At 48.4% G+C, this 15,336-nt stretch overlaps 1 protein-coding gene across 4 annotated transcripts in view; it reads left to right on the forward strand.

Moving 5' to 3' along the window:
• MAGI3 (membrane associated guanylate kinase, WW and PDZ domain containing 3) overlaps positions 1-15,336 on the forward strand; it is a 70,466-nt gene that overhangs the window by 51,760 nt on the left and 3,370 nt on the right. For 2 of the 4 annotated variants that reach the window (XM_062013772.1, XM_062013773.1), the window contains exons 12-21: positions 1,385-1,538; positions 2,123-2,214; positions 3,141-3,333; positions 4,413-4,598; positions 8,140-8,325; positions 10,520-10,613; positions 11,092-11,221; positions 11,667-11,810; positions 13,541-13,679; positions 14,847-14,936. In XM_062013772.1, coding sequence (XP_061869756.1) covers positions 1,385-1,538; positions 2,123-2,214; positions 3,141-3,333; positions 4,413-4,598; positions 8,140-8,325; positions 10,520-10,613; positions 11,092-11,221; positions 11,667-11,810; positions 13,541-13,679; positions 14,847-14,896 — 1,368 coding nt within the window. In that variant the 3' untranslated portion in view covers positions 14,897-14,936. The remainder of the gene's footprint in view (positions 1-1,384; positions 1,539-2,122; positions 2,215-3,140; positions 3,334-4,412; positions 4,599-8,139; positions 8,326-10,519; positions 10,614-11,091; positions 11,222-11,666; positions 11,811-13,540; positions 13,680-14,846; positions 14,937-15,336) is intronic. The other 2 variants (XM_062013770.1, XM_062013771.1) reach the window with 1 other exon arrangement.

The raw sequence follows: 15,336 nt of genomic DNA on the forward strand, positions 1-15,336 counted from the left end.
AATTTGCTGAGGATCTTTAATATCTATTAAGCTCAGTAAAGAATCCTTGGACTTCATAAAATCCCCTCTGATTTGATGGTACTGATAGTAATGTGTGTTTTTATCATGAGCACTTCTGTGAATTAGGCTGCTTGGTGAACAGGCATTTAAAAATGTTTGTTGTACAGAACAAGTTGCTTCATTTTAGGAAACCCCCATCACCAGGATACAGATGTAACTTCTTTTTCTATCTCTTGTCCTGCTGGTTGAGTACTGAAGTTGGATGCCAGCAGTGGGAGATGGTGTGAGCACACCAGTTCAGTGTGTGTGGAGCAGACTCAATAAGATTCAGTTCCTTGCAGTCACAGAGCTGCCCACACTAAATAAATTGGTGCATAAATCTCTGCAGTGTGAGACCACGAGCCTTGTCAGCCTGGCTCCTGTGGCAGAGCTCAGTGCAGGCCTGCTATAAATACTATGGACTCGGGGAGTGGTGTTTCAGTACACGTGCAGCAGCAGCTTCCCATGGAGCTCTCGATGTTCAGTGGCATTAAGCAGCATGGCAAAATAATTCAGTTAAAAAGGGCAAATTCTTGTGTTTCTAAACATGCAAGAAGTGTCAAACTGCTAAATTGCTTGGAGGGATTTCTTCCACCCTGTGTAAAAGGGCATCTCTAAGTCTATTCTGTCTGTGCTTTAACATGCACAGGAGCATGCATGCTGCCATGTTCCACTTTTCCAGCTTGGGTTGCAGCCCAGAAAAAGTATTTAGTTACTTTAGAGCACATTCAATTGGGAATTAGGGTGGGAGACCATAAGGGTACTTGGTGTCCTTTCTGCATGACATTCTAATAGGAGCATTGCAGCTATCTGATCATAAAAGAAGAATGTGAACCCTGGCTTGCTAATGCCTCACCCTCCCCAAGTGTATTGCTCCTGTTCAGCATTTGGAATGCTGTTGGGTTCCCTGCAGCAAACAGCCTGATGTTGGGGCCCCTCAAGTGCTCCTGTCTGGATGTGGTTTGGCTGTGGGCAGGAGGCAGTTCCTGCAGAGCAGCTCATGCCACATCCAGAGCCTGGCCAGCACAAGGTCTCTTCTCTGAAGATGACCAGTCCTGTATGCCCTGCTTCCTCCTGGCTGTCGGTAACCACTGGGAGCTGCCTGGCTTTACTCATCTCTCAGCACCAGTCACTTCAAACCCCCTTTCTAAGCCCAGTCTTGAGCAGAAATCTGTGGCCTGTGAGGAGGACTTGGTAGTGCTGTCAGCCTACCTTGAGTTGGAATATTATTCCCCATTCCCTTGTTTTGCTCTGCATGATGTTTACTGTCACTATGTGAACATGTGCAGGAATTCAGTGATGCTTTTGCTTTAATATGGGTTTTGTGGGGTGGGGTCTGTTTCAGAAGGACAAGCAGGACAGTTCAGGCAGTTTGGAGGCTGTCGGTGATCCCATCCCACAGCCGATGCCGTTTCCACCCGCTGCTGTACGACCAGGCTCTCCTAAACTAGACCCTTCAGAAGTCTACCTGAAGTCCAAGACTATATATGAGGACAAACGTGAGTATATCAACTTCAACTGGGAAATACCCAGTGACCAAGGAGCTTCTTTTTTGTCATACATGTGGTAAAACCACAGTGGCTTTGATCCCGAGTTGAACCTCCTGTGCATTTCAAGAAATGCCCAATCCATCCACAAATTAGAGAACAGAGTAACTCCTTTTTAAAAAGGAAGAAACAACATGCTTCAACAATATAGACAGTGAGACAGTGAATCATAGAAGTGGTCTCAAGGGTGATTTAGTACTGAAGTAATCCAAAGCAGACCTGACTGTTTTGGAGTTCACAGAAGGTAGCTCTGAGTTGTATTATGGACCAGATTTTATCCTGGCACACCATGTGACTACAGCTGTGGTTTCTCCTTTGGCATTCATCAATCTGTCCTTTCCTTTTTCAGCCTTTTCTTGGAAATTCAGTGTTACATTTTGGCACCAGAATGTTGCTGAAGATTTGACTGAATTATTTAAAGTGTTTCTGGTTGCTGCGTTCTCTCGATGACAAGAGTCAGAATGCACCACAAAAACATAATCTTTCAATAACCAAAGATGGCTCCTTCCATGTTTTGAAATGTTGTTTTGTTTTAGCTCCAAACACAAGAGATTTGGATGTTTTCCTGCGAAAACAAGAGTCAGGCTTTGGTTTCCGGGTGCTTGGAGGGGATGGACCAGATCAGCCTGTAAGTGACACCATCGACTGTTGCCCACGTGTTACCTTACACTGTTACTGTTAGAATGACTCCTGCCCTTGTCATCCTCATTTCCCTCTCGTTCTGAACACTTCAGTGATGGCAAAATTGATCAGTTCAGTAACTGCCTTTTAAGGATGAAGGATTGATTCAGATTACCCTTCTGGTTTTTCCTCTCTCTGCCTGACTTCAGTCTGCAAGGCTCCCATGCCCTTTCTGCTATCTAGTGTCTGTCTTTGGCAGCAATTTTCTCTGTCAGGCTGATAACACTGATGGTGTTTCTGTAATTGTTGCTGTGTCTTGGGAGCACTCCAAAGGGCAGTGCCAGTGCTCAGCCTCTGCCTCTTTCCATCTGATCCCCATGGTGATCTTGGCACACAATGCACCCTGGTAATGCTCAGCGTGCTGTGCACATCCCAGAGAGCAGATGAGTGGAAGGAAAGACTGCAGGAAGCTCCATCAGGCCATTCTTTCCAATACAGCCCAGTGAAACAAGGCAACATTTCCCCCACCTCTCCCACCAAGTGTTCAGAAATGCAGTTTGTTCTGTCAGCCAGTGTGGTTTCTGGTGGATTCATCTCAAGGAGTCGAGTACAGCCTTTCCAGTGCACTCTTCCAGGCTTTCATTTGCCTTGGTTTTTGCCCTTTCATCTCAGAATGTACTAAATATGGTACTAAAGGATTTTCATGAAAGCCTTGAAGCAGAATCTATTCAGACTGGCTTCCTTCTGCAAATGGATGCTGGTGCTGTTTGTGCAGAGTGCACTCACTGGCTGTGTTTCTGCTAGAACTGGACAATCAGTTTTGAAATATATCTTCCCAAAAGCCTTTGTCTGTCTGGCTACACCTGGATTCCAAGCACTGTGTGTTTGATGTGGTATGTTCTCTGCTCTGTTATGACCCTGCTCTGCTGACAGATCTACATTGGAGCCATCATCCCTTTGGGAGCAGCAGAAAAAGACGGGAGGCTTCGTGCTGCAGATGAGCTGATGTGTATCGATGGGATCCCTGTTAAAGGGAAGTCACACAAACAAGTTCTGGACTTGATGACCAGCGCTGCACGGAACGGTCAGGTGCTGCTCACAGTCCGGAGGAAGATCTTCTTTGGTGGTATGTGTGTGTGTGTGTGTCCACAGAGGGTCCTGCAGGGCACAGAGCTGGGTGAAGGGACACTTGCATTTCTGTAATCAATTTGACTGAAGCTATCATTAATTGCCCTGGGACTGAGCAGCCTGAGATTCAGGAGGGTCAGCTGTAATTCTGAGTAAGTGGCATTTAATAAGCTTTGGTGCTTGCAGTTTGCACTGCACACACAGGTGAGGCTCTGAAAATTGAGGCCAGTGGTACTTCCTGCAAACCTGCAAAGCCACTAATGCTGTGTAAATCCAGGAGTAACATGATTTGGTGCACAATGTGACATGTTCTCAAGTCTTTTGGCGTCTCTGTGTAGCAAGAATGTAAGTGCATTCAAACCAGAGATGATTCAGGGCAACATCTTGTGATTCTGCAGCTTTAGATTGGTGTCCAGATGGTTGTTTTTAACTAGATACTGCTGATTGCATGAATGACAGAGCTGGAGTGGCCTTCAGGAGAACTGATCACAGTCCCTTGTACCCCTGAGCAACCAGTATTGCTTTTGCATTGCTTTATTCCACCATTAATTCTGAGTGTTTGCTAAGAAAAGGAGTTTTTAAGATCAGTTCTCTACAAGATGCCTTCTGAGTTTGTAGCTTTCCTAAAGGAAAGCCTGGCTTCAGCCTTCAGACTGCCTTTTAAAAACCATTTGCACTGTTCCAAGTTGCTCCTCACTTAAGACAGCAGTAGGTGGAGTTTGTAGCTGGGTCTGTGCCACAGATCTTACAGTTGCAGCATGCAGAAAGGCCATGGTATGTTTTTTGCTATAACAAGGCACCAGAACACTCTGACAAAGTGTGTACACGCTGCCAAGTCTGTTTGGGTGTGTGCAGCAGGACCACACTCACCTGTGAAGGACTCAGGACCTCTGAATGCTTTATCCTGGATCTGATTTCTGTTTGATCCAAATGGTATTGTGAATAAGCTGAGGCCTGGCTTTCCCAGGCAGACAGCGTTTCCTTGTGCTGGCACTGACACTGAGGTGCACAGTTCTGCTGTAGGTGCTTGGTGGAACAGCAGTATTGCTTCCTCACTTGTTGTTTGTTACTTGCAAGGGGAAAAGCAAGTGGAGGAGGAGGAGTCACAGCCTGGCTTGTCACAGAACAGCTCTCCCCGCCTCAGTCGGGTGGAGTTTGCAAACCAGCAGCCCCCTGAGGGCTACGATGTGCGTCTGCAGAGGAAGGACAACGAAGGCTTCGGCTTCGTCATCCTCACCTCAAAGAACAAACCTCCTCCTGGTGGTAAGTGCCGTGTTCTGGCAGCTCTGTCACTGCATGGTGCTGGGCCCAAAGCTGCTGCTGGCCCCAGCAGGGCTGTGCTTCCCTCAGGGGTTTCTCTCTTCGGTGTGTTGCTGTTACCTCTGTCTGTGTAGACACAGTCACCTTCCACTCACACTATTTACAGCCCGACCAGCTGAGGCCTGTTCTGTCTTGCTTTCATGGTTATGTTCTTTTTCACTCAACTGGGACATAAGTGGGGAGCAGGGGAAAAGCATCACACACAACAAGCCTGAGCTTCTCCCAGGGCAGTCTCCAGGATGTGGGTAGTTGTCAGGCTGTGGTAGATTCTCAGAGTGCATTAATCCACAGGCATTTTAATGGAAGTGTAGTTTCAACCTTGGCTTTACATTACCTAATGAGGTAAGAGTTTTGATGTTGGGGATCTGAGACTGCAGTGCTTGGAAGATAGCAATGAAATGGGAACTGTCAGACAGATGAGGTATTGGTCTGGAAAGATCATCCAAATGAGAAAGTAGCGTGCTCTGGGATGCTGTGTCTGATACATGGGCAGGCTTCAGGCACAGTTGTAAAGATAAACTGAAAAATAGCTATGGTTAAAAGCAAAACCCGAAAGAACTGTTGAGAGCAGAAGGGAATGAGAGAAGCTGCTTGCAGGAAGCCCTGGAGTCCAGCTCAGTTAATGGAAAAGGATCCGTGACGCTCTGCCCAGGAGCAGGGCTGCTCAGTGGGGTGAAGTGCTGCTGGCTGCTGCTGCTGAGCTCTGCCAGGTACAGGCTTTGCTGTGGTTTTTGCATGAGTAGGATCATCTCCCTGAGATTCATCCCCTGTGGCCACCAAGTTTATCTGCCTTAGCCCTCAAAATACCAGGCAGCTTGATGTAGTCACCCACAAATGACCTCAATTCACTGACAGTAAGGTACAGATAACTCCTGAATTCCTTACTCAGGAACTAAAGGAGCTTGGTGTAAATCACCCTTCTGAAACTTCCTCAGCTGGTTCCAAACAGACATAATGATGACTTGAAGGTGTGTGTCTCTTTTATTGAGCCTCAGGCACTTTCTTGTGTTTTTCCACTTCATTTTACTGCACAATAAAAAACCAGCAGGAGCACAGAAGAGAAACCTGTTTCTAAATAACATGCTGAATTCATATGTATTTAGAGTGTGATGTGGTCTTGGCTCAACTGATCCCTTCTCAAAGCAGGGATCCACCCACAATGCTGCTGTGGGGTTCCTGTGACAGCAGCAGGACCAGCTGTCCCCCTCCCAGCTCAGGGTGGTTGTGGGTTGCTGGTGTCTTGTCTGCTCAGTTGGATATTAAGGAAAAAATACTGTAAACTGAATTAGTCTGTAATACATTGTTCTGAATGTGCTACAGGTAATGTTTTTGTGTGAGGATCTACTGCAAATCCCTTTGTATTTGATGTTAACTGAAAGTAGGAGTTACAGTGCTGGAACCAAAGATGCTGAGGGGATGGAATGTGTGTGTGAGGAGGAAAGGCTGTGGGACCTGGGGCTGTTCAGCCTGGAGAAGAGAAGCCTGAGGGGGGCCCTTATCAGTGCTGATCAATACCAAGATGATGGGGCCAGGCTTTGTTCTGTGGTGGTCAGTGACAGGACAAGGGATGATGGACATCAGCTGGAACATAGAAAGTTCCACTGGCACAGGAGGAGAAAGTGCTTTGGTGCTGAGGTGAGGGAGCCCTGGCCCAGGCTGCCCAGGGAGGGTGTGGAGGCTCCTTCTCAGGAGGTTTCCAACCCCACCTGGACACGTTCCTGTGCCCCCTGAGCCAGGGGAAGCTGCTCTAGCAGGGGGCTGGGGCTGGAGCAGCTCTACAGGACCCTTCCAGCCCCCACCATGCTGGGGTTCTGTGAAACATAAGCCCTAATGTAGTCTGGGCTGTTTCTAACACAGGGGGGAAAAAAGAGGTACTGATGCATGCACAGGCTGCACTGTGCAGAACTTTGGAGTGCCAGAAAACTCTTCCAAAGCCAGAGCATTTCCAAACAAGGCATCAGCAGCTGCGTGCAGCCCTGCCCTGCTTCCCTCGGCACAGTTGGCTCTTAGGTTTATGTAATACTTAAAAAACCAGCCTATTAAGGGAAGTGTAATTAAAATTTAAACTCATGGTAAATGCTAGGAGGCATCAGTGTCTGTTCCTTTGCAGGAACTTCTGCATGTGAGCTCATTAAAACAATGCTTGATGACTTCTGAATCTTGAGTGGCTGCTAATGCTGTGACAGTGCTTCAGATGTGCTGTCATGGTTCTGAAGAGACAGCTGCTAATCCTGACAGGTGCATGATGCTCCTGACATGTCTGGTCCCTCAGAGAAAAGGGTGTTTGGGACAGCAGCAACTGCAGAAAGCAGGTATCCATCGAGCTAGTTCAGGCCTTGGAGGTGCAGACAGGTTTTTACATGAAGCACCAGGAAGAGCGATTATAAAACGTGTCGAGGTCAGCCTGGAGAGGTGTTTGGAAATGAGTTACAAAGGAGCAGTGCAGCAGTTCCTGCAGAGAAGAGACCTGATGAGGGATTTGGGAAGGACAGGAGCCAACTTTGCAGTGCTTTGAGGCATCCAGATGAATGAGAGGCTGTTTTAGCCGCCTGGGAAAGCACGTTGACTGATGTGCTTTGATGTCATGCGAATCTGCTCTGGCGGGGCCGCGTCAGCACACAGGCAGCTCGGCGAGCTGCTCTTTTGCCCCAGGTTTTGGCAGGCTTCTCCCATGGCAATGGCATCCTGCTGACTGCAGAGTGCCATCTGCAGTGCTGAGAGGGGGCTCAGCAAACCAGAAAGCAGGATGTGTCCCTGAGCACCAGCACAGCTCTCGGCTGGGCTGTGCTGACCAGCAACTCAAACAGTGTCACCTTGGGGTGAGCTGAGGAGACCAAGCCAGGAGAACTGAAGGTGATTCTTACAGGTGCAAGTTGATGTCAGAGAGCAGGAGCAGGGAATGGGTCTGTGCAGAGCTGATGTAGCACACCTTGCTGTCCTGCCTGGGTGTGCTGAGGGTTGCTGCTGAGATGCTCACTGGGTCCCCAAGTCAGTCTCTGTCAGGAGAAGTTGGATTTCCTCACAGAGTGTATTTAAGGCTTAATTTTTGGCTACAGGGAGGGAGACTTAACCTGTGCATCAGGATTTCTAATGGCTGCATTACACTGGATGTTCATAACTCTGAGTCCACACAGTGAAGTAGAAAACAATACATTATGAGTGGCAAAACAAACAGCTTCAGAGCACTTCTGGGACACATGATCTCACTCAGCCCTTTGCAGATGTGACCCATTTCCAACCCTACCATTCCATGATTCTGTGATTTCCTTCCCCTGTTGTCCTTCAGGCACAACACCTTGTGTGCACCATGGCCATGCTGTCAGGGGCTGGGGCTTCCACTCACTCTGAGTGAAGGGTTCTGCATCACTTGCAAGTTTCTCTCATAGCAGCAGCCTCTGTGATGACTCTGACATGTCTGGCTCTGTGTGATGCTTACCCATCATGAATGTTAATCATGTTTCTGTGCTTGTTCTTGATTTCCTAGTGATTCCTCACAAGATTGGGCGAGTTATAGACGGGAGCCCAGCTGACCAGTGTGGGAAGCTGAAAGTGGGAGACCGCATCTCGGCCGTGAACGGCCAGTCCATCGTGGAGCTCTCCCATGACAGCATCGTGCAGCTCATCAAGGATGCTGGCAATGTGGTCACTCTGACTGTTGTGGCTGAGGAAGGTAAGGAGGGTCCTACCACACTGCCAAAGTCTGAGGTGAATTCAGGTAACTCTGAAGTTAATTCACACAAGTGGGGTATTTTAAGAGGTTTGGAGATGAAAGAAAGAAAGTGAAGCTCGTCTGTCTGCTCTGGAAGAGCTGAAGGCAGGTGTGACAGACAGACAGATGGTTACACTGAGAAATAAAATACAAGTACTAACAACACAATGTAGGGCAGGAGAAATTCTCATGGTTTCTCACATGAGAGAGAGCTGCTCACATGGAAACGTGTCCTGTCCACACCTTGTGCCCCTCAGCCAGAGAGCTGACCTCTCCTTGGGGAGCTACAGCCCACAGAGGATGGTGCTCAGAGAGAAAACCCTCTCTCCCTAGAGGAGAACCTCCCTAAACCTACTGCCCACACTCTTCTTGATGCCACTGGCCTTCTTGCCCGTGAGGGCACTTTGCTGCTCACATGTAGTTTGCTGCCCACCCCAGTTTTCCCTCCTGGGTTGCAGGGAGAGAGCTGAGCCCCATGGTGGTGGCTCAGCAGCCAGTGATTAACACCCAGGAAGGTGCAGGATGCCAAAGAGACAAATACCCCTTTTGCCAGCAGCTGTTCAGCATCACAAAGCATAAACCCTGCTAGAGTTTGCTGTTCCCCAATGCTTCATCTCCAGTGCTGTCTTCTGAGACTGGCAGTGAAAATCCCACCTTGTACCCATCCTTCTCCCTCGTGGCTTTCACAGATGGTTGATCTTTGCTTTTCATACAAAGAAACAAATTCCACTTCATGTGCCACAAGACATTTTTTACCATTTTCTTACAAAAGCAGGAGCCTGTCAGCTTTTGTCATCCATGAGCTGGAAACACAAGAGAGCAGGCTGAAAAAAGGGCTGGAGAATTTGTACAAACAGATGGCATTTTCCTTCCTTGTGCTTCTAAATTAAAACTCCTGAGTATAAACCAGGAGTAAAAATGGACATTTTCTCTCCAGAGATAAACCTCTTCAAGGCATGGCATAGTAACAGCACCAAACAGCCCTGGGAAGGACCTGGGAGCTCTCACATACCTGAGAGATTCAGTCTAACATCGTGTCTGCTTTCCTTTGAAGAGTCTTGAGCACTTTGTGTGTTTCAGTGGGGTTTGTGCTGAGGAAGGCAGGGATGCAGTGCAGCTCACACAGGACTGGAACACCTCTAGTTTTGGTGCTTGGGAATTGATTATTTTAACCCTTAAATGGAGTTTATTAGTTTCTAGTTCAGCACATAAGTTCATCCAGAGCTGCTGTTTGCCATTTTGGGTTCTAGCTGAGAGGCAGATTTTTTTGCACAGACTGGTTCTTTACTCTTAAGTAAACAGAGACATTTTGTATCCTGAAACATGGTTTTTCCCCATAAATGCACAGGGTTTGAGTGCACAGTCACTGGCTCCTGTGTGGAAGGGAAAGTCATGTGAAGCTATTTTCAAAGGTTTTATTAAAATGTCCTTACACTTTAGTTCTCACTTTGCCTTTGGGAGAAGATGAAACACTTGGAAAGTCTCCTTGCTAACCTGTCAGTGAAGCAGTCCCTGCAGGGTGCTGCTGGGACCAGTTCCTGACCTTTCCTGTAGCTGGCCAGCAGCAAAGGCTCTGTTGGGCTTAACTGAGTTGACAGTTTCCCTCCATCAATAGGGTGACCACCTCTGAATCCTCACTGCCTCTGCAGATGTTCATTCCCCTCTTACCTTTCAAAAGAACCATGTTTTCAGATGGACATTATCCTTCCTCTCTTACAAAATCTTACTGTATTGAGTATCAGAAGCAGCTGCATGGATCTGACCAGTCCTGGTCCCTTCTGGCCTTCATCAGTCTTACAGTCTAAAACTGTCCTGTGCTCAGGTCTGGTGCATTTAACATTGTGTTTTTCTGAGGAAAAGCAGCATAGATAAGAATAAAAATCCTAAAAATGTATTCCCTGGAACCAGTGAACTGCTCTTGGGCTCCTGGTGAGTGGTGGTAGGACTCTGGAAGCTCCTGGTGAGTGGTGGTGGGACTCTGGAAGCTCCTTGTCATCTCACTGCTGCGGTGAGGTCATCTCGACCTGAGATGCTGTGGCAGTGGCATCTTTAGGCACAGCAGCCACAGTGCTGATGGTCACTGTGGTCTCATGGTGTGTGTCTCTATGTTTGGGGAGTTTTTTTCTGACTGTTGACTTTTGTTTGGGTTTCTTAGAGCACCGTGGTCCTCCGTCAGGAACCAACTCAGCGCGGCAGAGCCCGGCTCCGCAGCACCGGCCGCTGGGATCTGCACAGATCAGCACAGACAGGTATGAGCTTGGGGTTTGCCCAGAGCAGCTGGGAGCAGCAAGAGCAACATCTTTCCTATGAGGAACAGCTGTGGGATTTGGGACTGGAGAAGAGAAGGCTGAGGGGAGACCTCATCAACACTTAGAGGGTGGGTGTCAGGAGAATGAAGCGACACAATGAGCATGAGGGGTGATGGACATCAGCTGGAACACAGGCAGCTCACTTAAACACAAGGAGAAACATGTTTGGTGCTGAGGTGAGGGAGCTCTGGCCCAGGCTGCCCAGGGAGGGTGTGGAGGCTCCTTCTCAGGAGGTTTCAAACCCACCTGCACACGTTCCTGTGCTCCCTGAGCAAAGGGAACCTGCTTTAGCAGGGGTTGGGCTGGAGCAGCTCTGCAGGGCCTGTCCAGCACCCACCATGCTGGGACTCTATGAAGAAACTGACCAGAGAGATTGTTAATACAAAGTTAACATCCATGTCCTTTTACCTCTGCATAGGGGAGCTACAGAAGGTGAAGCTGGAAAAGAAGCCTCCAGCAGTTACAGGCTTTCCTGGCCTGAGCACAAGCACTTGGCCCAGCCCGATGCTGGCGTCGCTGCTGCTGGTGGCCGTCACCCCCAGACACAGGTAACAGCCACAGAGACTCAGGAACCTGCCTGTCCAGACACCACAGTCAGACCTGGGTAGAAATGTGTGTGAAAACGCTGTCAGGTGTCTCCCAGAATGCTTTTGCTCAAGTTTAGTGTACTTGAATACCCCTGAAAGAAACAGCAAATGCTCAGGACGGGGCTTCTGCAGCCCCTTGGGCAGAGTTTCTGCAGCCCCTTGGGCAGTTTCTTACAGAAATGTCATACATATCTGTGTTTTGTGTGTTTAGACTGAGGCAGAAACCCTGACACCTGGTTGTACCCAGGCTGTGCTGAATTCAGTTTCAGCCATGGATTGCATGTTTCTCACAATACAGAAACGTGTGAAGCGTTTTTCCAGCACAACAAATGTTTCAGTCTCTGCCTACAAACCTTCATCTGCTTTTGCTTTTTCTCTTTTTCCCCTTCTCTGCCTTCCCACACAGAATCCTGGCTGTTTCCCAGTGGAGTTGGAAAGGGGCCCTCGAGGGTTTGGATTCAGCCTTCGAGGAGGAAAGGAATACAACATGGGTTTATTCATCCTTCGGCTCGCTGAAGACGGGCCAGCTGTCAAGGATGGGAGAGTACATGTGAGTTTGTCTTCTCTCATCAATTTGTTGGCCTTTTGATGCATTAATTTACCCTTAGTGGCAACAAACTTTGTTCTTTCATGAGTGTGTGGTCCCAGCAGGCAGGAGAGCCACTGGGACAGCTGCTCTTCTTCCAGCTGACAATGGGCAGCAGCAGCAAATGCTGTGGTGGTGGCTTCTAAAGGAGAAATCTCTGCACAGCTCTGGGCATGAAACACAAGCTGCCCCTCCATGCCTGAGTTAGTGACATACATGTCCCAGGCTGTGAGCAGCAGCCACTTGGGATACTTTAGGAGCCCAGAGAAGAAATTGCTCAGTGGAGCAGGAAGGAGAATGGTTGGGCAAGTGGCTGAATTTGTGAGGGGTGTTTGTGGGTGTGCTGTTCTGTTCTGTTCTTGAAGATCCAAGTCTAAAAGGTTATTGTAATTCTTGTGTCAGGAATTCACTGGCAGATACTGTAGTAAAAGCAAACTCTATGGGTACAGCAGCAAAGAACAGTGGGTGTGTCAGAGTCTGTGAGTGCTGCCCAGAGCTGAACTGCAGGGGCTGGAGCAGGAGGCTGGGCCCGAGATGCTGTCCCATGTGTGTCCTGGTGCTTGGCCACTGGCCCAAGGCTCTGCCCCCCTTAGTGCTGTTGTTTGCAGAATAGGGCTGGCACAGACACTTGTGGGGCTTAATGGGATGTGAAATTCTGGCTGTTGTTAACTTCTGTTACCCCAGTTCTTTACAGTAATGAGGTTTTTTCCCCCTTGTGCTTGGGAGACTGTGAGTGCAGCGTTCAGTACCGAGATTTCCTCCTGTATTGCTCCTCCAGTGGAGTTAAACTGAGCTCCAGGCCTTTGCTTCCCAGGCAAGGGCAACCTAAAGGTTCCCAGCTGACTGTGCCCTGCCAAGGCAGGGGTCTGTGGGGGAACCATGATGGCAAGATACTGCTGGGAGCTCAGCACCTCCCAGCCCACTGCTCAGGGGATGCGTCTGCCTCAGGACCCCTGTCCCCCCACAGCTGGGGGCACAGAGGGGCTGAATCCTCCAGCATGAGGTTAGTCACACTTTTCACCTCAGTCAGTTTCTCCCTCCTCAGCTAGAAACTGGTGTCATTTTCTGGCTGTGCTTTAAAACAGCAAAGAGGAATTTCTCACCCAGTGAAGGGCAGCAGAGCGTGATGGGAGGCACGTCCTGTCCTGTCCTGTCCATGAGGAACCAGCCCGTGACCTCCTTTGGCAGAGGCAGTTTATTTAGCACAGCCCAGGCACTCTCTTGAAACTGCTCATTTGGGGCACTAGTGACATCCATTGACTGATCCTTGTATTGCAAAATAAGGTTTCCTGACCCTTTTGTGGGGAGCTGCTGTCCCAGCTGCTCTCCAGCAGCCTGCAGGGTTCCTGTGAACCATAATTAACTGCCCAGTACCTCTGTGAGTCGTTGATTGGCCTCAGAGACCTGGAATAAAAAGCTCCCTCTCTCCCTCCCATGATCCAGAATGAAAACACACCCAAGGCCATGGCTGTATCTGCCCATACCTTGGCAGTAAATGGAAGGTGTGTTTCAGGAACCTGAGCTGGCTGAGCACACCTGCATGAAGAGCTCTGTGGTGCCAGAGCATCCGTGGAACAGTTGCTGAGGGGATTGTAGCACAAGAGCAAAACCTGAAGCATCTGCCTGTCTCCTTTATTGCCCCCTTTCATGTCAGGGATTCACAAAAACTCACCTGCTTGCTGTTTTCTCATCAGGTTGGGGACCAAATTGTTGAAATTAACGGAGAACCCACGCAAGGAATCACTCACACACGAGCCATTGAGCTCATTCAGGCTGGAGGGAACAAAGTTTTGCTGCTGCTGAGACCAGGGACTGGCTTGATACCAGATCACAGTATGTAACCTCAAGTGCTGTTTTGTTTGGGGGGTCCAAGGCAATGGAGTACAGTCTGATCAGGAGAATGGGATGCTGCTTCACTGCAGTAGTTAGCACTTCCCTTCTCAGAGCTCTGCAGGTGTCTGTATTGATTTTAAACATAAGGAATATCTTTAGTGAAATGAGCACAAATGCCTGGGATCATCACCCAGTGAGACTGCTGCAAGTTTGTCATTGTCAGCAGCTTCCCAGCTCTGTCTGAGCTAATTCAGTTTTCCTGTACAAATGGGATAATGAACTGATTGCCTTGGAAATTCTCTCTGATGCAGAACTCAGTTCAAAATGCCTGTGCTGTCAAGAACAGGACTTCTCTGCAGGTTTACTTCACTGCTTTTAGCCTTCTAAATTATGGAATGCTTTGTTTTTCCCAAGCCAAAACTTCAGGAAGCAGGGAGAGAGTTTTGCTCTCCAGATGAATTGTGTTTGTTTAAAGCCTGTGACTCCTGTGTGCACAGCAGGAAAGCACAACTGTGCAGGCCACAGAAAGGAAAGTCAGCAAAGCAAATGCTTCAGGAGCTCCAAGTTCAGCTACAGAACTGATGGGTTTGAGTCTGACTTAGGGAGTGTTCCAAAACCACCAACCACAAGGAGCTGTGGCAATATTCTAAAGCAAAGAACAGCTTCTCTGCAAGTACATTGTAATCTTTTAACCCTTGATGCTGACAGGAAGACTCAGATGGAAAACCTCTTGGATTGTCAGGGCCCTTTCTCTGATGAACAACATCTCAGTGACAGCAACAGCCACGAGCTCACCCTTTGGCAGTTCTAAAACACACGCTTGGAGCTACCAAATAGTTTCTTGGGTTCAGTCATCTACAGGCAGCAACTGGCACCCACTGAAGGGATAAAATCTGCTCAGAACTTTCCCCATTTCCTCCAGAGGGCCAGAGGAAGCCCCTGACAGCCTCCTGTTCCACCCTGACAGCGCAGTAGACCAAGGAATTGGCGTGTGGCACTGCACCAGCCAAAGCTGAGCAGCTTGGGTTAGATCAGCAGCTGTGGAGAGGGGAAGGTTTTGTTGCCTCTTACCTTGCTGTTAATCACACATTTCCCATTGAAATCTTGCTTTTGCTGTACTCTGTGATTTTGGTATGTACTTCTGGGCTTTTTCTCTTCCTCCTTCAGGTTTGGCTCCTTCCAGTCTGTGTCCCTACGTGAAACCTGAGCAGCATTAAGGGCTTTCAGTGCTTTTCTTGGTTTTTCCTTAAAGACTTGGTAAATCTGCATGTCTTGTTTCATCTCTTCCTGTTAGTAAAGTGCAAAGCTATGAATAACCTCAACTTTTCACTGTTTTCAGTTTTCTTTTAGCATAACAGAGTCGGTTCTTTTGGTTTTCTTACATTAAACAACGTAGGTCAGGGACTTTCTGCTTCACAGTTTTGCTGTGTAGGCTCTAAAGTTGTGCTGATACAAGACTGTCAGTCCCACAGAGGTCACACCAGCATTTTAAGTGTCACATCCTTAGGGTGGCTGTAGAACAATGTAATACAGAGAAGAGACTAAATGAGGCTTTTGAGAGTGTGGCACTACCTGTTCAGTGTTTAAATGGAAGTGTCCTCCAGCATCCTCTCGTAGTGTGCACGGTTCTGAAATGCTTAGTGGGGGGTTCTTTGAA

Source organism: Colius striatus, chromosome 22 (genome assembly GCF_028858725.1).
Source record: "Colius striatus isolate bColStr4 chromosome 22, bColStr4.1.hap1, whole genome shotgun sequence".
Lineage (NCBI taxonomy): Eukaryota > Metazoa > Chordata > Aves > Coliiformes > Coliidae > Colius > Colius striatus.